The 27016-nt window shown below is 39.0% G+C and overlaps 1 protein-coding gene across 1 annotated transcript in view; it reads right to left on the reverse strand.

Annotated features, from left to right (window-relative positions):
• Positions 1–353: 353 nt before the first annotated feature.
• Positions 354–27016, reverse strand: part of LOC145413802 (phospholipid scramblase 2-like) — a 55686-nt gene continuing 29023 nt past the window's right edge. The window contains exons 5-8 of the mRNA XM_080283460.1: positions 26199–26416; positions 21107–21271; positions 17422–17583; positions 354–532 (exon numbers count right to left, since the gene is read on the reverse strand). Coding sequence (XP_080139586.1) covers positions 470–532; positions 17422–17583; positions 21107–21271; positions 26199–26416 — 608 coding nt within the window. The 3' untranslated portion in view covers positions 354–469. The remainder of the gene's footprint in view (positions 533–17421; positions 17584–21106; positions 21272–26198; positions 26417–27016) is intronic.

A 27016-nucleotide genomic window follows, 5' to 3' on the forward strand; every position in this document is an offset into this window, starting at 1 on the left:
ACCACCACCAGATGATGCCCTGGATGTTTATCTTCATGTGTATTATAAACAAAAGCAAAAGATTTTTTTTTTTTTTTTTTCCCCCCCCCCACTACTCCCCTACATAAATTTACAGATGGCCCTATGCAAAGATGGAGAGAGAGAGAGATTATTCTTATTTTCACCACATGATGCCCTGGATGTTTATCTTCAAGTTTATAATAAACAAAAGCTAAGAAAATTTTTTTTTTTTTCCTTCACTTTTTGCACACCATGGGGTGGGATAAAAATAGGTAATTGTGCAATCCACGGGTTAAAAAAAAAGAAGCAAAAATAAATAAATAAATAAATAAATAAAATGCAAATAGCAGGGGAACACTGTTGACAATATGTAAATGTGCTTAAAATATCAAAATCTTACAAACTACACTTTGCACCATCAATTCTAAAACCTTGTTTTCACCTAAATGGTGAGCGCAGGACTTGGTGTTTAACTCATCATACCAATACCATCATTCTCCTTGTTGCCCTGCTTCTCAAAGAACATGAAGTCCTGAAATAAGAATAAATATATATTAACAGAGATTAATGGAGATGAACCTAATACTTTGTGATAAGTGGAAAGTAACGTACTGGTATATACTAAATATACCACTGTAATAAAATAATCTACAGTAAATTCCAATACTGCCTACAGGTGACTTTACACTCCCACTTCTGTCTTTCTTTCCTCTTCCTTCTGCCTGTGGGTGACTCTACACTGAGTGACATGCTAAATGGTTTCCTGTACACCAGGAAACCATTTACTACGCTGGGTGGTAACCATATAACCAAATTTTGGCGCCTGGTGGTTTAGTGGGTAATAACAGCGCTCCAATCGGCTTGAGCTGGTGAAGGTTTGTATCCAAGAGATGGTTGGGGTTTATTGCTCACATAATCCCACTCAGGGATGAGTGAGGCTGGTCACTCTCATCTTCAATGCCAGGACCAACTTGCCTAGCCCCGGGCTCCTATGCTCCTCATGGGGCAATGTAGGACTGGATGATGGATGGATGGATGGAATTCCAATACTGTAACATGACACATCATTAAGAGAAGTACTGTACCAGTTATTGTTTTAAGGTATGATATTAGCTACTAACATGCACTTTCAATAAATCAGTTATCATGGAAAATGCAGAAACAAACAATGTGCATAATACACAAAATTTGTTACATTCAAGAAACATAGCAAACTAAGTACTGTACATGCCAAAATAAAACAAAACAAAACAAAGATACAGTAACAATGCAACAATACTTTACAGTATCCAATTTCAGTGAATATCTTTGTTATCATCCATTGCAAACAATGGTTTTTATAACCTTTGTACAGTATTGCGTTGAGTACTGCATATATTGTGTGTATTCAGTGATCAATTACATATAGTAATCACAGGTTTACATTTAACGACGAAGACCCCAAGAAGCCCCGTGGCAGCTCTGCATCACTGTTTGTTACCATTTCATTATCATTATTATTATTATTATTATCTAGAGGTTGTTTCTGTGCATGTATTTTGTGCTTTCAAAGTACGTATGCAAATTATATATATATATTTTTTATGCGTCTAATGCTTTTCTCTTTCTTACGCTGAAGTTAAGATTACTGGCTATACATATTTTTTAATGACCCAAATCCAACTTTTTCCAAAAGAATAAATACTGTACTTCTTCAGCTACAACTGTTTTTTCAGGAATCTAATCTTAGCAAAAGGCAAGAGATGACAGAACTAACTGGCAGAAGGAAATATACAGTACACAAAATCAACAAAATAAGCTGAAATATATAATACTTAATTCACTAGCCAAGCCTTAAAAAAAAAGAAAAATACCAATCTCTCACCATGCAATTCACAGAAATTGTATGGAATGCTAAGTAGCAGCATGTAAAGGTATATGGCTTACCTTGGACTATTGCTCAAACAGGGTATAAAATGATTTATGCAATGACTATCACACTGCTAGTAAATGTATCCAAATTGCATGTGGTGTCAAAAAGGTTTCAGTGAAAAAATCTGCAAGGGTAGTTCTAAAAATGCATGACAAAATAATTTCTATGTCACTTGTAATACGGCCATATATGTTAGGGTTGGTGATTTATTTGTGAATTATGGCAGTTTTTTTTCTAATATCTATGTGACAATCTGACACAGCCAAATATATGTCATGAGTGGTGACTTCTTTTACTTCCTAGTGGATGGATACAGGTTCATTAATCCCCAATCCATGAAGTTTCTCCTAAGCTGAATAAAATAAGCTGGAGTTTAGAATAATATATATGACACCATGAAGTTGATATGTTCAGTGAGTGTTCCTAACTCCTTCAGCAGTAAGTCTTCTTCAATGCAGAATAAAACTATACTTTCTCCTTTATGGGTCAGTTCTTTGATGAATGTTGGGAGATCAAGGGTGGACCTTCAAGGTGTTCCTAATATAGTGTATAAGCCTTGCTGCCCTCATAAATCTTTTAATATATCTGACCGTCTAGTGAGTTGGGCACTCCAACTACCTGTGGTCATAAGAGTCAATTTTTGATGAGTGGTGGGGGTTTACTGTTCAGGCAATACCCCTCAGAGACAGGCGACTGGTCACTCTTGCCTTAACTGTCTAAATCGGGTAGCTCTTTACCCTGGGTGCCTATGCTCCAGTTTGGGCAATAGTGATTTGGATAATGGAAGTAATTAAACTGTGCAAATGTAGAAATAATAAAAAGAATTGGAGTCACTATACTGAAAAACTAATTAGTCTGATCTATGGATGACATTAAATGACCAACCCATAACTAAAAACTAGGATCTAGACCACTCAAGGTTCAATAGGTGGATGATTAACATACAGTTGCAGCTATGGGTTTTAATGCAAGAAGAAGTTAATTTCTTCATGTGAACATTGTAATAGCCGGTGTGAAACTGCTGTGATATCTGTTTATTCTGACTGTCCCTCTTGCCATCACACAGTTCTACTACAATGCACAATTAAATGAGACAGAAGAGAAGCATTCACATACACAAAGGCTGAACTCATGAACACAGGTGGTGCTCAAGTAACTAAAAGGTATTACTGTCTGATCCCAGGTTGGGGCTTGGAATTTTGTTAAAAGAGGCTTTATCACTCTTCCACAAGACCCACCAACATGTCAAACAAATATCCTCCAGTGACACCATCACATCAGTTCTGAATGAGACTGCCTGAGCATGTATTTAATATGAATGGTAGGTATTAGCAGTGAAGTGGTGACATGTGAAGGTATGAGGCACATATGAAGACTTGACAGACTGGGGTAGCTCAGCAATATAACTGGAACTGTATGGACTAAAAGCTTATGCCCACAGTCAGACACAGTATAAGACACCTCTATAGTGTGTGTGTGTGTGTGTGTGTTTTATATACAGTAAAATCTCAAATTTCGACAGTTTAGAATTCGATGATTCAAATTTAGATGCATTTTGGAGTGGTCTGCCTACCACACTTTTCGATGCAAAATCGCGAATTTCTATGCTGTCACGGGCTTCATAAGCAGAAACAGTCAAAGATCATCACCTTCTTCAGGCCAGTTACTAGGGTGTTGCAAGATATAACCATCCAAGAGGGTGAGGAGGAAGATGTTGACACTGCAGATGTCCAGATACTCAAGGATGATTTTCATTTTGAGGAATTTGGGTTGGATATCTCCACAGAGGTGGTTACTTCAACTGAGTGGTCCACCCCTGCCACACACCACCAACACCAGCCAGCCAAGTGATAATATTCCATAACCTAAGGTTAGTACTGTACTGTACAGTGTGCTGTAACTACTGTAATAAAAACTGTGACAGGATACTGACAAACTGTAACAAATATTGCTGTATTCTACACTACAGTACAGTATGGCAATACAGTGCAGAACTACAGTTACTTAACCTCATTTATAGTTCATAAAGTTTACAGGGAGTGTGGGCAAAAAATCATGATTTTATGTAGTGAAGTTAGGAGGCCCTGGACCCAAATTGATTTTTCCCATAAGAAGTTCAGTTTAAATTTTGATGTTCTGAATTTAAATGCAGTTTTTTGGTACATATGTCCATCAAAATTTGATATTTTACTGTATATATATATATATATATATATATACAGATAGATAGATAGATAGATACTGTATATATACACATAATGTATACTATATATACAGTACAGCTAACTTTCAGTTATCTGTCGGTGCAATATCTGGCCCAACACAATATCTGGTGCAACAATCTTGGCTCTATTTATACAATATCTGGCAATTTTATGAAACATCTGGCACTGAAATGGGACTTAACCTGAAGTTCAACGCAAAATCCGCCACTGAGGGGTCTTAACCGACTCGTAAGCGGTAGCCAACAGGCGCCAGGGGCAATCCTGAAACTCAAGAGCCAATGAAAATGCCCACCACGTGCCACCTAATCAGAATCCGTTGTGGGCGTGGCTTATCCGGCACGCCAAGAATACCTTCATGTTCTCATTCTCATCCGTGGATGTCGCAGAGTCAAGACGTGCCTATGCGCTCCCGGTCTTCTGACCATGCGGTCACAAAACCCTGACGCTTTGACCAACTCTGTGGCGTCCTATGTTCAAGCTACTGTACTCTATTGTCTTGCAAAGCTGATGGCCTGCCAGTGCTCATGTCCTAGTGCCTTACTGTGATTGTTAAACTACCCAATGCTGTGCTGTGTACTGTACTGTTAACGAGTGCAAACCCCCCAGTGCTGTTTCTTCCCATCGATGCCAACACTTGGTGAGTACATACAACAGTACACTGGGTACAGTACTGAATTACTGTACTGTATCATTACTGTATTATTTTTATATGCTTAGTTTTCATCTTTTACTTATGGTAAAGTTTTTAGGATAGAGGGCTGAGACAGACAGAATCACGACATATGGCTCAAAGCTGAATGTTGAGCCGGATATGCAATATTTGGCGTAAGACTTGGCTGAATTACAAGACATAATTGAGAATTTACAATACATATATTACATTGTAATATACAATATTACCAGTAGTAAATATCGGCTGCAGTTTACTTGAAGGATTATATGAGGAATACAGTAAAACCTTACTATAACGGACTAATTAGGGCCCAAGCCATTCCAAAAAAAGAGAAATTCCAATAAAAGTGACATCCAAACTTTCCCCTGCTAACCCAGACTTTTTCTGATATATCAGACATTAGCACAAATTGCACCAACAGTTTTTAAATTGTTTTCACTACCACTGCAGTACTGTGCAGTACTGTATAATACAGTCACTTCAATAATCAAATTATATAACATATACAATATTATAATGTACACTGATAAACATGTCTTTTATTTACCTGACTGTGGCGAACATAGCTGAAGTTGTCAGACAGTCTGGATTGCTGCTGGCTCTATCAGACTTTTTCCGGTATATTAAAACTTAGTCTGGTAACTCCTCAATTCCGATAGACGAATTCCGGTCTACTGAAGTCTGTTATACTGAGGTTTTACAATACTGTGAAAGTTTTGTTGAAGGATTTTATGAGGAGTGCTGTGAAAGTTAGGTTAATGTGAAATTATTGACAGCTATTTCAAGAAGTCGTCAAAATCTCATCAAAGGTTGATAACCCTAGAAATGCACAACGTGAAAGAGATGCACATGATGGAGAAAATTGTTTTAAAGTATTCAATTCATGAATGTCACATTATTTGGAAAGAATATTCCCAGGCATTTCTCTCAAAGCTGGGTATCCCATAGGCTTAGGGGCAAAAGACAGTAAGAGATATTGGTGATGTTAATTCAGTATTAAAAAATCACCTGTTGTATTCTTTCAGTATTAAAAAATCACCTAACTGTATTCTTTCAGTAACAAAAAAACACCTAATTGTATTTTTGAACCAAAATATATTTCCTTTCTCCTCAGGAACTGTGTGGGGGCATGAGGGTATGACAATATGTCAGAGTCTCCCAGCCAGAGCAAGTAAGCGAATGAGTGAGAGATGCTACACTCACGTTACCCATTAGTTGTCACCCGTCTTGTCAAAATACAGTATATCCTGGAAAGGAGCACTGATTAACATACAAAAATGCACACTCAAACATTGTTATGTCACATGTAGTCAGCTTGTTCCTTTGATGCCAAATGAAAAATAGTAAAAAGGCATTCAGAATACAAGTTCACACATAATATTTGCTATACAAAACTGACCATTCCATTTACAGCATCCCATACTTCTGGATGATGACCATAAAAAGACATGATATATACACAACACCATGCAGCAAAACCCTGTTATAATAAACCACAATGCATCTGAAGAAATGTTTCTTTCAGAATAAGAGGCAACATCCATGAGTAACAACAACTACCTAACCTAATCCCTTCACCCTCATTTGGTTAACTAGAAATTTAAAAATCACCTATCAATGAGAAATTATCCATAGAGCTTGTTAATTCAAAATCTTTATCAATAAATACCTGTACTATGATGGACATAAATCACTACTTTGTATTCAAGTGATAAAATACCAACATAAAGGTTTTGCACTTTAATATATTTATATATCTGGCACTTCAAATACAAAGAGGCCAGTAGTAATAAATTTGGTTAAAAAAATAAAAATCTGGCATTTCGTCAAATGATAAACTTAGGTAGCTAAATGTATATTACAGTATCATGCACATCATCCAAACTCAAGAAAAAAGAGAGAGAACACATAAAATTAAGAAATCAATGACATGTACAGTCAAAGACAAAAGTCATGTCATGGATTTGGTGCAAATATCTGCTGAAAGACCATAGCTAGTTTTGATGCGGCTTGCTTTGTGTCGAACAGACAATTGGTAACACTGACTTGAGTTGCCACTTGATCCAGCTGACCAGCCTGTGGATGTCAGCAGTCTTTCTGACTGATGTTTTCAATTAGCATATATGATGCGTTTCTCATCTTTACTTTTTTATTGCTATGTCCACAATGTTACATTCAATTAGCTAAACAAGTGTTCAAAAGTCAGTTCCCTATCTTTGTTAACTGTAAATTAGGTAATCAAGTTGATTATTATGACCTGGAACTGACATTATTTAACAGTGTTGTAAAACAAAATGGACTATAGTATTCAACACATGAGAACAGAGTTACACTCAAACCTCGATTTAAGGTACTAAATGGGGAATCAACTTGTCCCTTACTTGAAAATGTCCTTACTTGAAAATGTCTGTTGTTTTACTACATATAAATCCACTCACTCAATGCAGTGCTGCTCTCGGGTGTCTGCCCTTTCCTTTCCATCCTTCTTTCCTTCCATTCTCTTCTGTCTTTCTTTCCTTGTCCTTCTGCCTATGGGTGACTTTACACACCCTCTTCTGTCTTTCTTTCCTTCATGCTTTCCTCTTCCTTCAGCCTATGGGTGACTCTACACTGAGTGTCAAGCCAAATGGTTTCCTGTACACCAGGAAACCATTTACTAAGCTGGGTGGTAACTATATAACCAGATTATGGTGCCTGGTGGTTTAGTGGGTAATTATTGCGCTCCAATCGAATTGAGCCGGTGAAGGTTTATATCCAAGGGATGGTTGGGGTTGATTGCTCATGTAATGCCACTCGGGGATGAGTGAGGCTGGTCACTCTCATCTAAAATGTCGGGACCAACTGCCTAGCCCTGGGCTACTATGCTCCTCATGAGGCAATGTAGGACTGGATGATGGATGATGGATAAAGACAGTCTTATTATGAAATGCACTGACTGTTTCACTTGTTTTAGTTATATGTGTGATTATGAATATTATTTTACAGGTACTGTATAAAGACACATATTAATGTGTATAACGAAGACATTACGTAGCATTTTTGAATGGTCTTGTCTGTTTGTCAAGTAGAATATGGAGTCCCTTAAATCCGAAATCCCTTAATTGGAGGTCCCTTAATTCGAGGTTTAAGTATATTGTACATTAAAACCTCAATATAAGGGGCTAATTAGGGCCGAAACCATTATTAAAAAAAAACGAAATGCCAATAAAAGCAACATCCGGACTTCCCCCTGCTAACCCGACTTTTTCTGATATAACAGACATTAGTCAGGATCGCACCACCGGTTTTTAACCTGTTTTCACTACCAATGCAGTACTGTACTGTCCTAAACATTCACTACAATAATCAACTGGTTTAATATATATACTGTAATAATACTGTACTGTTCACTGATAAGTATGTCTTTTATTTACCTTATTATGGTGAACATAGCTGAAGTGGTCAGGCAGTCTGTACTGTTTCTGGCTTTATCAGACATTTTCCGATATATATGAATTTAATCCGGAAGCTCCTTGATTCCGATAAAAGCGAATTCCGGTCAACTGAAATCTGTTATATCGAGGTTTTACTGTATTATGATAATTTTCAATTCATTTATTTTTATTCTAGAATGGCTGGCAAACTGAATCCCACAGATCAGTTTGAACACATAAACTAGATGACCGAAGTCTACACACATCTGTTTGTGTGCTTCATTGTAGGTGCAGTTCATTTCTTATGGTGTAAGCACTACTTGCAGGTGCTGCATCCATTGTTTTGATTATTTCCTGGTCCTATAGTGGTGTGATAACATGAGGATGACCTGAACGATGATGGTATTCCATCATGCCTTCCTCCTGAATTCACCTAATCCACCTTTTTATGGTTATGCTTATACCAAACTTATGTTGAGCTGTCTGTTCAGGATTCACTTCCCATAAATAAAAGGAGATCATGCCGCCTCTCATCTCCCTAAAAGCTGGATACATGTTCCTTTCCCTCTCCATATCAAGGTACAGTAGGTCTGCTTAACGTTTTGTATTAAGGTGTACGATGAATGTCCAAGTGATCATCGCATAACCGTTAGCATTTTGTCTCATACAAAATTCGGACTCAGTACAGGTAATTCTTTCGCGTTGATGTTATGGCTTCCAAACTTCCTGGGTTAATATAAACTGTCATCCCATCAGCAGCAGATATGAAGCTAAAGAAAGTCAGGCTAGCCAACCATGAATATGTAACTGTGGTAGAGCTCCGACGGTAGGGTCAGTAAGCCGTCTGTTTACCAAGCTCCTTGACCTGAGTTCAATCCCATCCGAGGATGGCTCCTGAAGGTGTTAAGAAGCCACAATAGCCAACAGTGGCAGATAACTTAGTTAGGTTAGTGACAGCCCAGGATAGACATCATTATGTGTTTAGGATTTTTTTTTTTTTTTTGGAGGGGGGGGGGATCAATCTCATCTTAAATGTCAGGACCAACTTGCCTAACCCAGGGCTCCTCCGCTCCTCCTGGGGCAAAACAGGATTGGATGATGGATGGACGGATGGATGGTAGAGCTGTCATAATATCTCAAGTGTTGTACTTAATCCTCGGATAAAACCATGACAAGACTTTTGTCTTTGACTGTACTTTCAGTAAAATGGACCACACAGTTACTCATATATCATTCAAGCTTTTCGAATCCTGGCTTCATCTCAATGGCAAAATCATTATTATTTTTTATTCTTTGTAAATACATTTCCCATAATTTTGTCTGATACTTGTATAATCCGTAAGTCAAATAACAACCTACAAAGGGATGCCAAACCCTTGTAGTTTCTTTCTCCAAACATACCTCATCCACTCAATTAGATCTCTAGTCAATTACTTAGCTTCATCAACTTCCATACCTTGCTTCCTCACACACTCACTCACTATATTCAACCACCTTGGTCTACCATGCCTCCCCCCACCTTCAAACTCACTCACGTTCACAAGTTGCACCATCGTATCTATATTCTATACACCCAATCACCTAAGTACACCTTCTTCTGCTCTATTATCAAAAGACTTCATTTCTCAGCTTCTTTTATGAATCACTATATTCCTTCTATGAAGTCTACAAAAGCCACACACATTCCTTATCACTCTCATTTACTAACATGTCCCAACACACCTTTACGAAATCCTTCTGAAGTCTCCATTCTTGATAATGCTTTGTATCATAACCTTCACAGCACCTGATAATTTTTCTTCCTTGAGCCATTCTTCTTCATTTCCTTTGCATATTTACTTCTCTTTTCTATTACTGCACTGCAGTACTTAAAGAAAATCACCAATTCCAGTTTCTTTCCATTCACCTGTGCATCACACAGAGTTGCCTCTCTAAAAATCATCACCTGCTCTCATCTACATTCACTCTCAAACCATGCTCCTCAGAAACATTCACAAACTCAGAACCAGTGTACAGAGATCCTGCTCTTATAAGAAAGTGATACACCATCATTTGCAAACATCATATTTGAGATAATCTTTTCTGCCATTCCACAATCAGCCTCACCTTTCTTACCAGAACTCAAATTTAAATCTCAAAACACATCAATCAATTTGAGGGCATCACACACTTTTGCCTCACTCCAATACTGACGTTAAACATCTCATTTAAAAATCCCATTATTTCATATTTATGATTCAATACTACCATAAAAACTCACTGCAGCTTTCAAGTCATCTATCCACACCACACATATGTAAACCTTTCATAATCCTTCCCTACCCATCTTATTATAAGCTTCTTCCAGACCCATACATATTCCTTCTCAAATACTGTCTCCACTATCCACTAGCCAAAGGCTGACACATGCAAGCATGTTGGGGCCTTTATAAATGATAAAATACAATAATTGATCCACACATTCCTAACATTCATAACAAGCCACCCTTATCATTATTCATCACACAACCAGATACCTTACATACCTTCACTATGATTGTTCATCCATATACCATACCCTTCCTACGACACTGATTAACTTCAATCATCTTTACTTTTGTACAAAGGCATAATTACAACCTTCTTCCACTCTGCTGTTATAACTCCACTCAACCAAGATTTCTGGTCTATTTCGAACAAAAATTTAATGCCACTCTCTCTATTACACTTTATTACCTCTATACAGTATATCCTTTTCCAACACCTGATATCTAACCATCCTTCAACTCTTTCACTGCATTCCTCACTTGTACCACTCTTACATTCTCACGCACTGCATTTGTCCTCTGTGCACTGCCAAAACCAATTATATATATCACCACTCTGCTCTCATCTTTCCCATTCACTGGTCTTAATTTTTTTTTTCCAACTGCTCGATATATCTCTCTGGGTTCTCTTACTCTCTTCTCATACATGTCCCTTTTTTTCCCCTCACTCCTTCCTATGTTTCTGCACCTTTTTCCCTCTAATTTCCTATTTTTATAGTCAATTATGCTAAAGTTGCTAAAAGTTACTGTGCTGCCAAATACAAGAATCTACTGACACTGTTTTATGTGCTGTAAACAGCAGAGCAAAATAATATGATTCTTGTCACTCAATGAAACTAATGACTGGTACAGTATTATACACTGCTCCATCAAGTTAAGAAGCATATCTTACTATTAAATTCCTCAGCAACAATGAGGTGGAGTCAGGATTCCAAGGGCTTGAATGGTGAGTGAATGAGAGTATGGCCCAATCAATTGGGCAGACATTACCTAGTTTCTCCTTCTACCTTTTTTTTTTTTTTCTTTCCTTCACTCTTTCCTAATTTTCTGGACCCTACCTCACCTCATCCAAGGGTGGGAAGGAGGTCTGGATGTTTATGAGATGAGCACCAAACAACTGCCTATCAATATTTTATATACTGTATATGTATATATAAAAAGAGAGCAAGAGAGATGGATAGACAGATAGATATAGATAGATATACATCCTCATCATCATTCAATACTGCAGCTGGATATGTTAGTCCAAGTATTTTCATACATAACACACGACAGCATTAAAAAAAAAAAAAAAAAAAAAAAATATGCTGGATCAGCTTACTTTTGCAAAGAATATTCTTAAAACTTTCATAACATTACTGATCACATTCTTCTTTTATTGCTTTAATCTTATTCTTCACAGAATTAAGAATTGCCTCCATTTTATAGTGCCAGATTAAGAGGTATTAAGGAGTCAAACTCCAAGAAATAGTAAAAATTTAACAACAAGCAGCGAGAGATTTAAATATATGACACTGAATTTCCCACATCTTGTACACCTCACAAACTGCAAGCAAGGTTTCTACTCATCTATCAAACTAACAAACAAACAAAAACATTGATGCAACACTAAACATGAATACTGTACATTATTCCTACATCGAACATGCCAACAAAACAAAACAATGCATACTGTACATAAATTCCAATGCAGTTAATAAAAAATTTCATGTATGATACAGTACTACAATTTTTTAATATGATATCCAATGAAACTTTACCATTCTCAATACAATGAAACTTTACCATTCTCAATACTGTACCTTCAAATTCACAGAAGCTGCAGACAAGATAAAAATCCAGAACTGCATTCTAACTGATTCTATCCCAAGAACTTGTACAACCCTACCCCTAGGAATCATATACTGTAATGACAGGAGTATTCTGAGAGATGTCATATTAAACGAGGGATTTTCCATGTGAGGGAGTGACACCTGATGAATGAATCAACAACCCTCCATCATTCCACCCAGAGCTAACAAAGTATGGTCCAGCTACAACTAGGGCAGGGCACACTTATTTGTGCCACTGCACTCTGGTGAAAAATCACTTGCAGTTTTCTTGTCATCACAGTGATAGCAAGAAAGACAGTGACAATTTCTTTCTTCCTACATGTAGAGGAAAAGCTTACTTTTATCAAGAACATCCTAGTTTTCTAAACAGCCTTTTTCTTTCACTGCATAACTGCTGGAAGATGAGCAATTTTTAGCAAAAATGCCTAGGTGGGAGGGTACGCTCAATATCCCATGTCCAGGGTTTAAGTGCTGATGGAGTAAATTAATATCTCCTACCTGAATAAAGCAAGAAAAATGTGAGTTGGGATGGATTAAAATGTGATATTTATACAGGCTTTATCCTCACTAACAAAGCAGATACTGTAACCTTACTATCAAGATATGAGACAATCAGTATTGTATCATTGTTTATAAAGGCTTCGACTTGCATGCATCAGCCTTGGTCACCTTATGGTGGCTCTCCATGTTGCTTGATCTCTGACAGCCTCCTTACTCAGTCCCTTATCCTTGAGGTCACATTCTACAACTTCATCCCATGTCCTTGATATGCCTCTCCCAACCCTACCCTCGATATTCATACTTCTCACCTTCTGCACCCAATTGTCATCTTCCATCCTCTCAACATGCCCAAACCAACTCAAAATACCCCTCCTCAATATGGCACCAATACATTCCAGTCCCATCCTTCCTCTCAACTCTTCATGTGCAATCCTAGACCCCCAGACCTTACATTCAAGGACACAATACACATCCATCTAATCTTTATCATTTCCATATGTTTGAGCTTATGAATATCCTCTTCCTTGACTGTACAGGACTTACCTCCATACAGCATTACATTCCTAACACATAACACACGCCACACACAAGGATCCTTTAGCATGGAGAGAGAACCCTTTTAATGTAAGGAAATGTAATCTCCCAGAAGTGACTCCAACCACTCCTAACCCTAGCCACAGAGCTGGCTCTAGCCCCATCTCCAGAACATAACATGTCCCCCCCACCCCCCAGAAAAAAAAATATATATATATATATCCTCTACACACTCAAGATATTCACCAGCAAGATCAATCCTTTCATGCCTGACACTCTCTACATGCTCTCTCCAACACACCACACACAAAAAAACTCAAATTATCTCACAGTCTACCTCTAATATCACTACATCTCTTACACACCCACTTATCACAAGCAATGCACAGGATGGAGTTACTTCTTGTGTTCATCATCTGGACCTCCTTTCCCATCCTTGGGCAGGGTGGGGAGCAGCAACGTCCAGACAGCCAATGTGTGCCCAATTCAATGGGCCACGCTTCCATTCACTCATCATTCAAGCCCTCGAAATCCTGGCTCCATCAAATGGGCCAAAAAAAATTTCACCATGTTTTGTAGCTTCACATATACCTACCTGATAGAGCCAATCCAAATGCTGCCATGTTAAAATGGGGTGCCAAATCCCTGGTTGGGTGCTTCTCTGCACAAAATTCATCCATCCAGCTTTGCCATTCCCTCAGCCTTACCAACTTCCATACCCTTCTTCTTCACACACTCATCCACCATATCCCTTCACCTTCTTCTTGGCCTACTTCGCCTCCTCCCTCCTTCAAATTCGCTCAGATATACCTTTTTCACCACATCATTTGGCCATGTGGAGAGGAGGGAGAGTGAGAGACTGATGAGGAGAGTGTATGTGAGTGAGGTGGAGGGGGGGAGAGGGAGAAGGAGGCCAAGGATGAGACAGAGGGATGGAGGAGAGGTATACGAGGGGGGTGTGAGCTGGGAGCAGGGCAGTGAAATGGCGGGGGACAGGGCAACATGGAGGAGATTTGTTTGTAGCCATCCCTTATGGGATTGAGGTGTCTAGTGATAGATAGACAGACAGACAGACCAATTCACTGTCATCCATTCTCTCCACATGACTAAGACATCTCAGTACAATACACTCTCTTAAATTTTGGTGTCCACAGACTTCCTCACCCCGCATCTTTCATGTATCATATCATACCGTATTCTATCCACTCTCTGTACTCCACATACATTCCTCAGCAGTCCCATCTCCACTGTTCTTGCTCTTGACTTTTCATTTTCATGCCACACCACAGTCTCACATCTGTATGTTAAAGTTGGCACTAACGCTCCTTCATGTAAGCCTTGCACAGCTGTAACACTCAAGCCTCTGTTTCTTATCAAAGCCTTCAGAACACCAGCAACTTTCCTTCCTTCGTTTGCACGTTTTCCTCTCTTTTCTATCACTGTACCCAGGTATTTGAACTCTCTCACCAATTCCAGTCTCTCTCCATATACTGTAGCATCACACTGGGAGTCACCTCCTCTCTCAAAAACCATCACTTTACTCTTTTCTATTTACTATCAAGGCACGATGCTCACAGACATCTACAAAACTCTACGCTAGTTTACCATGCTCTTGTCAGCTATATACAAGTATCATGTATCACCAGCATACAACAAATTTGAGATATTCCAACCATCACCATTCATTACCAACGCCACTGCACTCTCCATTACTCATGTTTTTACTTCCCTCATCAACCCATCCATATATATATTGAACATTCATGGGGACATCACACAACCTTGTCACACGCCAACACTGATCATGAACCATTCACTTAGATGCCCATTTACCCTTACACATGCCTCACTAACATAATAAAAACCCTTAACAGCACCTAGCAGCTTACCATCTACACCGTACATGTGCAAAATCCTCCACAATCCTTCTCTGTCTACTCTACTGAATGCTTTTTCAAGATCCATAAATGCCATAAACACCTTATTGTCCTTCTCACATGCCTCCTCCACTATCTGTCTCCCTGCAAATATTTGATCACACATCCTCTGCCACTGTTAAAGCCTGCCTGTTTGTCACTCACTAGGACTTCTAATATCTCTTTTAATTTCTCTATAATAATTCTTCCATATACCTTCCCTACAACACTCAATAAACTTATGCCACGATAATTCTTGCACTCACTTCGTTCACCTTGATTTTTGTACAGGGGTACAATCACTGCCTTTTTCCACTCTACTGGCACAGCTTCACTCACCCATGCCTCCTTACATATCTCCAACAAGCACTTCATTCCACTTTCCCCATTATACTTAATCATTTCTGCATACATTTTCAGCTGCTTCACGGCATTCTGCACCTCTGCCAGTGTCACATTTCTTGGCATTGCATTCCTTTTCTGTACTCCCCCCAAATCAATCATGTTAACAGTCGCTTTGCTCTCTCCATTCCCATTCGTCAGCCTTTCAAAATCTTCTTTCCATCTGGTCCTTACTTCATCCCCATGGGTTAATAATCAACCACTTACATCCTTCACACTTTCACATTTCTTTCCAGTGTCACGTCTACATTTCCGCACCCCTTTCCAGAATAACTTCCTATTTTCAAGGTAATTTGCATTCATTTCCTTCCTAGATCATCATTTACTTCCTTCTTTTTCGCCATCACTAGTTTCTTTATGTGCTTCTTGTTCTCAGTACAGGTATATTCAGTTCTTATTTCAACTGAACCCTGTCCTGTATCCACTCCAGCCACTTCTTCCTCTTTTCCTCCACTGCTCTCTTATGGTAACTTCATCCCACCAAGCCATACCTTTCTCCTCTGTTGTTATTCTTGCCACACCACACACTGCTTTTGCATTCCTAACTAAGCAATCCCTATATGTACTCCACAGGCTATTCAGATCCATTTTATTCCAATTCACTGATTCTAACTCTTCCCCTACTTTGGCCCTGTATTTATCTGTCATTTCTATGATCCTCAGTTTCTTGGCTTCCAGTTTCTCTCCTTGACTGCTCCTCTCTCTCATGTGTTACCCTAAATAAAGTTCACCAGTGTAGAAACAGCAGAAAAAGAGTTACTGGACACAGTTTCTAAAGCCTGTGACTGTTAGAATCTCTCTCTGTTGAACAAAGTCATCTGATTTAGCCTGAACAATATAAAGTACATAAGTGCACTGCTATCCAGTGCCTTGTGCTGGATGCACATCTGACCGTGACCATGTAATATTGGTGGCACTGTAACAGTCTCCTTACTCTGCATACATCCAGCATAAAAATGGACTCAAGAGAGGGAAGTACAGCAGCAAATGAAAAACTACTCGGCCATAAATTTCACATGACTGATCCAAAGCAACAATACTATCATATGATTTGGTGTGTTCAGTAATTTAACACAAAATTTCAAACTGATGCTCTGCTATTTAACCATGAAGAGTATAATATAAAATTATATATGATTACTGAAATACAACCCATTATTAGGAGTACAGTACTTCATAATTCTTTATCCAGTATATCAGAATTCAAAGCAGAGAAGTAAAAGTACTTGTTCTGATGACTGCATATTTCATGTATAACAAGACGGTCTGCCAATAAACATCACATCTGACTGTACTTCATTTTATGTTTTCCCATTCCTGGTAGATTGTCTACCTATTCTCCTTATTTTTTCCCTCTCTCTCTCATTATCATCTTTGTTGTTCCATTTCTTCATCATAATTCCAACATACTGATGGCTATATTTATACAACACACAACCTAACCCCTATGCCAGCTGGGAAAAGCCTCACTCTCACAGTGGTGTAACATATGCTGATGAAAAGGATATCAGCTTCCCTTTGGCCATAAGTGGTAACCAAAACAAGACTTTGTGATAATATTGTATTCATAATCTCAAACAATCATTCTCACTATATTCAATATCTGTTTATTTTGCCCCTTTATGCTACATATCAAAATATCCTCAATATTGAACCAGCATCTGACCATCAAAACCATTTATTAAAATAAAACCATGATATACTCACTATGAGGAAGATGGCTCCCAGAAGCGTTGCCTTCATCCTGACATCAAGGTCGAGGGGGAAGGTCATGCCAAAGTTATCTGCATCAGTGAATGCTTCCTTGGCCAGCCCAGACCACTGCTTGCTGATTTTCCCCACCTGCACATCACCATCAGGAGAAAGGACCTGTGGAGTGAGAATGAAGTGAAAGCAGGAAAAAAAATTCTTCATTGCTGTCTTCATCAACATCACCATCATCATTTCCCTACATCCAACCAATAAACTTAGTGAAACAAACCACAATACAGTATCACCAACCTCCATCATTCCAGTTATCATTCATGCCCAGTGAAAAATACTACCCAATTATTCACACGTGATTCAAGTTCCCAGAATTCTGGCTCTGCCCCCCCCCCCCACTTTTTTTCTTTATAGATGCTGCCCTATCCTCACCACCCCTTAAGAGCTGTTTTCTCCTCAGTTAACCCCTCAGTCTGGTGGCATCTTTTTTATTCTAATCTTGCAACCCCTGGATGATTTTACTCAGCGGGAGAAAATTTTGGGAGCACGTAAGATTAGATGCAACACTCATTAATCCCTTCTAAAAGAGAGGCCCTTCCAAAACTGAATAAAGTTTACTGCAAGTAGCAAAAATACATCAGTTAAATAAGTCACCAGATTCCAGCAGTTATGGGGACTCACTAGCATCTCTTTCAAACCAATGTATTTCTTGATACGGTGCATTAATATATACATATATTTTTTTAGAAGCCATTTGTGCACTGTACTGAAATAAATAAAATGCAAAAGAACAGTAAAGTGTAGTACATATAAATCAGAAAGAAAGAGGTGCCAGAAACTGTCAGGAGAACAGTCATTGTAATCTCTCATTACTGGCCATTTTGATTCAGCTATCTATATCCTTTTGCACTATCCTTGCCACTGCCCTACTACTGAAGATGAAAATATAAAGGCACAAACAAACTCCAAAACATCTGTGGTTATTAGCTTGATCAGTCTGTAGTCCACATTACAAAATGTAGTCTGCTGTGATGTGGAAAGATCATGTATCTACTGTCATCATAATGTATGCTTCAAAAAATTACTGTCAGAGATTGGGGCCTGTTAAAACCTGCATGATCTCAGCTTTAATTACAAAGACCATAGACATGCATGTTCCCGCAAGTAGTATTTGCAATATTCAAGTATCACACTCCTAACTGAGGTATATCACTAGTACCACCTTCATCTAAACTATTCTATTACATAGCATCATAACAAAGAGTGTACCATACTGTAGGGAGTAGGCTATAACTCCAGTCAATCAGGGTGCTACTCCTGAGGAAGATGGAAGTGCTGGTGATGGGGAGAACTGGAGCTCCCATATCACTAGCCTTCAGGATTAGCTCCTGACTATCCCCTTTGATAACCCTTTTCAGTGTCACCAACATGGAGAGTAGGCAAGCATACTCCTCCAAATATATTTCTATAACTGTCTACTGTACAGCAGACCCTCAGTTTACATGGGCCCAATTTGCACTAAACACATATTGTGTGTAAAGGTAAAACCTGACCCGGGCCAGTATACACAGGGGAGAGTTTGCACAGGAAAATCTTAGAGGCTGACCTCAGTCTGTGGCCATGTCCCATTATGTTCCACTGTTAGACACTAACACACATGCTCATCCCACCTAGAATACACAAAAGCTGTGCCCTCTTTTTGTATGATTTTGCTAAACCAAAAAGTCAAGATCCAACACAATTAAATCATGGGATGCGAAATGATCTGTTTACATTCACTCGCCAGGCCACTCACACGCAAGTATGCACACACGTATACATATAGCTCGCAGCCTGCCTCTCATCTGTCTCACCTCATTGCCATCACTCACTACGTATCTTTTCTTCTTTCAACTACTGTAATTTTTTATTTACTTTTTGTTATCAAAACAGTTCTTCACTAACTTCTTGGTAGAGAAGCTGTCATCTGAAGAAACCAGATACTGTACCACCTTCCCTGACACCAAAACTTCACTCAGTCCCCTGTCATAGTATATGATCACCACTTATTTACCACTTTGTACACTCTAATTAACCCTTTTTTATGCCCAGTGATGTTTCTGGAAGCTGTATAAGTACCAGTACTACATATAAAATAAATATTATATATGACCAGGAGGGGGCAAAAATTTTACAAAAGGGCCAAAGGGCAGACTCTAGGAAAATTCAGGATTCACCATACTAACTAGTCATATAACATGGGTTTCAGTGGCATGATTTGCATGTTTCAATATCCACAATAAAATTCCTGGATACATTAGCCATGCACACTGAGGGTCTACAGTACTGTACATTACACTATACGAACTTTACACACCATATAACATACCCTACTACAACACAAGGGTTGGCACAGGCAAGGGCATGCAGCTGCAAACTTTACCCCCACTATCAAGTGGTGAACTTGAGGGGAGGTGTGGGGGTGGGCTCTGTCTGCATCCCTCCCTGTCTGGACACAGAACCATGTGGGATGGGCCTGTGGTCTGTTTCCACCTTTTACTTATTTCAAATGTGAAACAGATAGGCTGCTGGAGATCAAGCAACATGGAAGGCCACCATTACGTAACCAAGGCCAATGCATGAAAGTATGTTGGAGCCTTTAAGCAAAATAAAACATAATGAAAATACTATATACACCTGTCAGACAGTCATTCTGTTGAGTGGCAACATTAAAAATGAGCCCTAAACACTTCTTATGTACTTCTTCATACATATTTTGTACAACCATTTTGAAACCCATAAAGTTTTTCCTCTCATCAACTTTGACACTTTGCTTTCTCACACTCACTCACATTTTTCTTGGCCTACTTAGCCTTATCCCAACATCAAACACACTCATATAACCTACACTTGTTTCACCACTATTTATATCTATTCTCTCCATATGATCATACCATCCATTTTATTTATATCTATTCTCTCCATATGATCATACCATCCATTTTATTTATATCTATTCTCTCCATATGATCATACCATCCATTTTATTTATATCTATTCTCTCCATATGATCATACCATCTATGCACACACTCTTGTATGCTATATTCTTTCACAAATCACCTACCATCTATGCACACACTCTTGCATGCTCTATTCTTTCACAAATCACCTACCTACCCTTTCAAGCCAAAAACATATTTATTTTACGTTTGCCATTACCGGATTATTTTCCTCAACCTATGAAAGCCCCCAGTAATGATGGTGGTGAGTGAAAGCCATAGCCTATCTCTTCAGCCTTAAAAAAAAAAAAGTTTGGACACAGCAAGAAAAAATACCCTGTACAGTATATATCATAATAATGAAGTACCTACCATCTTCAATCTGATGATGTTATCTGTAACTTACTTTTGCTTCCACCAGAGAATTTAAAGGAAAAAAAAAAAAGTGTTTGGACAGAACAAGAAAAAACAAAATACCCTATACTGTATATACCATCATATGAAGCACTTAGCATCTTCAATCTGATGATGTTTTCTGTAACTTACTTTTGCTTCCATCAGAGAATTTTATTGCTTAAAAGACACTATTCAAAATAGAAGAGTCAGACATACAGTACCCTTTATTAGCCCCTTTGCATGCAGAGGTTTGTCCTAAGTGGTAGTAGCAAAACAAATATCATCATGGTGAAATAGTTAAATCACTCCTACCTGAAATTCCACATCCCCACAAATGCTGTATGTGCAGATGGGCCCTTCAATCCTCAGTACTACATCATCAGAAGCATTACGGATGGTGAATTTTGGTTTCAAGATGCTCCATTCTTGCTTCACTGTTCCAATCACAGTGCCAGGAGGGGAAGTCACTTCAATACTCTGCAGAAACAAGGAACCATTAAGCCTTTCCCATTTCACATGGATCTTTCTGAATATAGGTTGAAGCACATATTATCTTAACCCTTATACAGCAACTGGAAATGGATATTTACTGAAAATGGATACTTACTGGATATGAACTAATGCATATCGCTTGAACCTCTAAGCCTCGTATCGTGTCGTATCATTTGTAAAGGCTCCAACAAGCTTGCATGCGTCGGCCTTGGTCACCTAATGGCAGCACTCCACACTGCTCAATCTCAGACAGCCTCCCTATTCAGTCTCTTATCCATGAGATCATACTCTATAACTTCATCCCAGGTCTTTATTTCGTTTATTTATGTTATTGAGATATTTTAAGCCTGAAAGTAGATATTTACTGGATAAAGACTGATGCATATAACCTATTATTCAACTCTTTACATTTGGAATTTTTACAGGGTATGGATTTTTACTGGTTATGGGATTAAGCATACCTGTATAAGTAAACTGTTATAATCCTAACCCTATTTCCCACTATCTATCAAATGGAATGTTAGAATGAACTGTTGTGGCCAGCTTGCACTTAACTCTACTGTACACATTCAAACTGTGAATTGTACACATTGAATCTATCTATCTATACCCCGAAGCCCTAATCCTGCAAAGGGTGGCCGCAGACAAAACACCTCCAAGTCACTCTGTCACCCACCATTTGACCACCCTCCCCCCAACTCACCCCCCCTCCCTCATATACCTCTCAACTCCATCCCTCCACCTCATCCTCGGTCTACCCCTCCCTCTCTCTCCCTCCACCTCACCTACATACACCCTCTTAGTTAGTCTTTCATTCTCCATTCTCTCCACATGTCCAAACCACCTCAGTGTATTTCTTCTAATCTTCTCAACCACATCCACATCTACCCCACAACGTTCCTTCACTTCTTCATTCGTCAACCTGTCCCTCCACGTCACTCCACATGCTCCTCTCAAGTAACTCATTTCCACTGCTCTCACTCTTGAATTGTTCCCCTCTTGCAAGGTCCACGCATCGCTTCCATACGTCAGGGTAGGGATCACAATACCATCATGAAGTGACTTCTTAACTTCCATACTCACCTCCCTATTTCTCATCACTGCTTTCAGTGTACCAACAACCTTCATTCCCTGCTGTACCCTTTCACGTACTTCATCCCCCAAAGTTCCATCCTTACTCATCACACTACCCAAGTACGTACTTGAATGCACTCACATTCTCCATATCCTCACCATCCAACCTCACTGCACACTCTGTGACTTCATTCCTCTCAAACACCATAACTTTACTTTTGTTTACATTAACTTTCAGCTTCCTCCTCCTACACACTGTCCCAAATTCATTCACCAAACCTTGCAACTCCCATTCAACTTCACTCAACAATACTGTATCATCAGCAAACAGCAACACCGGAAGCTTTCAAATCTCACCCTCATTCATTAGGGCCAGCCCCACATCCACTGCCCTACCTTGCACCTCCTTTACAACCCCATCCATATATATATTAAACAGCCATGGAGACATCACACACCCCTGTTTCAGTCCCACATTGTGATCAAAGAACTCACTCAGCTCACCATCCACTCGCACCGTAGCCCTAGCTCCCTCGTACATACTCTTCACAGCACTCAACAATTTCCCCTCCACTCCATATATTCTTAATACCTTCCACATACCTTGCCTATCTATTCTGTCATAAGCTTTCTCCAAGTCCATGAAGGCAGCATACACTTTCCTTCCCTTCTCAAGATACTTCTCCACTAAACATCTTAGAACAAATATCTGATCTACACACCTTTTTCCCTTCCTAAATCCCCCTTGTTCTTCTCCAACTAGCTCCTCTGTCATATGCCTAACCCTATCAATGAGTATTCTACCATATATTTTACCAGTCACACTAAGAAGGCAAATACTCCTATGGTTACCACATACTTCTCTCTCCCTTTTTCCTTTGTACAGAGGAACAATTATACCTGATTTCCAGTCCTCTGGAACCCTTCCCTCTTCCCATGCCAATCTACACAACTTCCATATCCACTCCATAACAATCTCACCCCCATACCTAAGCATTTTACCACATGCTCCATCAATTCCTGGGGCCTTTCCCAGCTTAATCTTCTTCATCGCTTCCACTACTTCCGCCCTACTGATCTCTTCCTCCCTCCTCTCATCTCTTCTTCTCCCAGCCATTCCCCAACCATTTATACTCACACTGCTCTCACTCTCTACATTCAACAAATCCTCAAAGTGCTCCTTCCATCTCCTCAATTTCTCTCTCTTCTCCACCAAAAATCTATTATTCCTATCTTTCACTCCCCTACTATTTCCCTTTTCACACTGCCTTACTTTCTTTACCTCCTTCCAAAACAATTTCTTACTCTCCCTCCATTTCACACTCACATTCCTCCCAAACTCTTCATCCATTTTCTTCTTACTCTCCTTCACCAGTCTCTTAACCTCCCTTCTCCTGCTCACATATACCTCTCTCTTCTCTCTCTCATCTTCTCCCCTACCTCTACTCGCCAACCATTCACTATATGCCTTCTTCTTTTGTTCCACAGCTCGTTTCACCTCATCATTCCACCATGCTGTCCCTTGCATCTCCTCCTCACTCCACAAACCGCCTCACATGCTGCGCCTATCTTTTCCGTGAATATCTTACATACATCTTCCACCCCTTCCATCTGCTCTAGCTCATACCTTCCCAATCTTTCTTCCACTATGCTCTTATACTCTGTCATTTTCTCACTATCTTGCAATTTCTCCACTCTTCTCACAGGAGCTGCTTCCACCTGTCTTCCCCTTCGTCTCCTCAACCACTTTCTTTGCATATTTATATATATATATATATATATATATATATATATATATATATATATATATATATATATATATATACATATATATATACATATATATATATATATATACATATATATATATATATACATATATATATATATACATATACATATAAAAATATATATATATATATATATATATATATATATATATATATATATATATATATATATATATATATATATATATATATATATATATATATATACAGTACAGTATACAGTATAGATATATATATATATATATCACTCGATGTAGTGCTGCTGTCGGGTGTCTGCCCTTTCTTTTCCCCCATCGGTCTTTCCTTCCATTCTCTTCTGTCTTTCTTTCCTTGTCCTTCTGCCTACGGGTGACTTTACGCTTCCTCTTCTGTCTTTCTTTCCTTCATTCTTTCCTCTTCCTTCTGCCTGTGGGTGACTCTACACTGCGTGACAAGCCAAATGGTTTCCTGGACACCAGGAAACCATTACTACGCTGGGTGGTAACCATATAACCAAATTTTGGCACCTGGTGGTTTAGTGGGTAATTACGGTGCTCCAGTCGGATTGAGCTGGTGAAGGTTTATATCCAAGGGGTGGGTTGGGGTTGATTGCTCATGTAATGCCACTCAGGGATGAGTGCGGCTGGTCACTCTCATCTTAAATGTCAGGACCAACTTGCCTAGCCCTGGGTTCCTACTCTCCTCATGGGGTGACATAGGATTGGATGAGGGATGGATGGACTTCTTAGTACTTGAAAGCTTTATAAATGAGACACTTTTTATCTTTAATTTACATTTCATTTTGGGTACTTTTACTTGAGTAACATTTTGACAATAGGTGGGGGTGCACACCATCCACCCACTCGATGTAGTACTGCTCTCGGTTGACTGCTCTTTCCTCTCTTCATTTCTTCTTTCCTTCCTTCCTCTTCTGTCTTTCTTTTCTTCTTTCTTTCCTCTTTCATCTGTCTATGGGTGACTCTACACTGAGTGACATGCCAAAAGGTTTCCTGTGCAAACCATTTACTATGCTGGGTGGTAACCATAAAACCAAACCGCGATGCCTGGTGATTTTGTGGGTAATTAAGTCACTCCAACCGGACTGGGCCTCTGTAGGTTTAATCCATGGGGTGGTTGGGGTTTATTGCTCACCTAATGCCACTCAGGGATGTGTGAGGCTCGTCACTCTCATCTTAAATGTCAGGACCAACTTGCCTAGCCCTGGGCTCCTATGCTGCTCATGAGGCAACACAGGATTAGATGATGTATGTATGTATGTAACAATACTTTTACTTAAGTTACAGTATTGGACACTTTTTCCAGCTCTGCTTGCATTACAAGCTTATTTCTTTGTGCTTTTTCCATGTATCATGCCATATTTTCCACTGACAAGGCACTGTGAACATACAGTACTCTCAATAATGTTGCATCCCCAGCAATGTGAATATCCAAACTGACTCTGTCAAAATTGAGTTAATTTGTTTTTTTAGTGCATTGACACTAAGCACATGTCCAGTAGGAGGCTGGTTTTGTGCAAGGTGGGGTTTAGTGACGTCAGTGCATTCTATCTATTTCATACTGTACTTTAAGAATATTCTATTGTGCTTTCTCCATACGGCACTAGTAACAGCAGGTTCTGTGTACAACCATCGATGCATCCCTAGCCAGCATTTATACTGCCCATTTTAACATTCCTGTAAAAGGCACAATACATAATCATATCACTATCATCATCATCCTACTTCCAACTAAACACGGTGGGAAGGTTTGGCAACAGGAAAAGGCAAATATAAACGTAGTTCAAATAGAATGGGTCATACATCCAGTCACTCATCATGCAAACCTTTTCTCAGCTTATCAAACTTTACATAACAATAATATAATACTAATTCAACCAATAACTGCAACCATGACAGATCAGTACTGTACAGTACTGATGAAGTTGCTGCACCAGTATCATACAGTATTGACAAAGCTGCTGCATCAGTACCATGCAGCATTGATGAAGTTACATGCAGCAGGATTTAGTACAATATAAACAACAGCTAATTAATGCTGATCTTACTGACCTGAAGGCAGCATGGGAAACAGCAGGAAGTGCAAGCAAGAGGGCGGTTCAGATGAATTACTTCGTTTTGACCATTATCTAAAATTCGCATATCAAATGGCCGTAGGGGACCACAGCAGTTACGGGTGCAGCAGTCAGTGTCTTCAGCAGCAAAGTATACCTGCTGCCCTACGGAGTTCATTATCTTGTACTTGTTGGACGTCTCAAATCCAGTGAATGCTGAAAAAGACAAGTGACTTGTTACACTCAACATGCAAAATATTGTCCTTCACTGTTTATCAGGTGGAATGCTTACATAATGATATATACTGTGTACAGTATACATATACTGTACTGTACATGTACATATATATATATATATATATATATATATATATATATATATATATATATATATATATATATAGTATGTACAGTATATGTATAGAGAGACAGACAGACAGACAGACAGACAGATAGAAATAGATAGATATAGATAGATAGACATATGGATAGATAGACAGATAGATATACATATACTGTACACACACTAACACCTCCCATCCATCATCCACCAGGTCACTAAAATGAATGAATACTAAGGCAGTGGCCAGAATTTAAAAAAAAAAAACACACACACACATACACAGTTTACCTACATCCACCACACTTGAACTTTCAAGATGTATTCTGTGTAGGTAGATGTGGATACTGCTTTTAGCAGGCAACCACAGCTAATGCTGTTCACTTCATAGTAAGTAATACAAGTGCAGATTTGTTATTTGCATTTGTTGGTGGTGGACTTTTGTCTGATGTAAGTACATTGCTAGTGTGTCCTAA

Source organism: Coenobita brevimanus, chromosome 97 (genome assembly GCF_032717465.1).
Source record: "Coenobita brevimanus isolate Jiangsu-jjx chromosome 97, ASM3271746v2, whole genome shotgun sequence".
Classification (NCBI taxonomy): domain Eukaryota; kingdom Metazoa; phylum Arthropoda; class Malacostraca; order Decapoda; family Coenobitidae; genus Coenobita; species Coenobita brevimanus.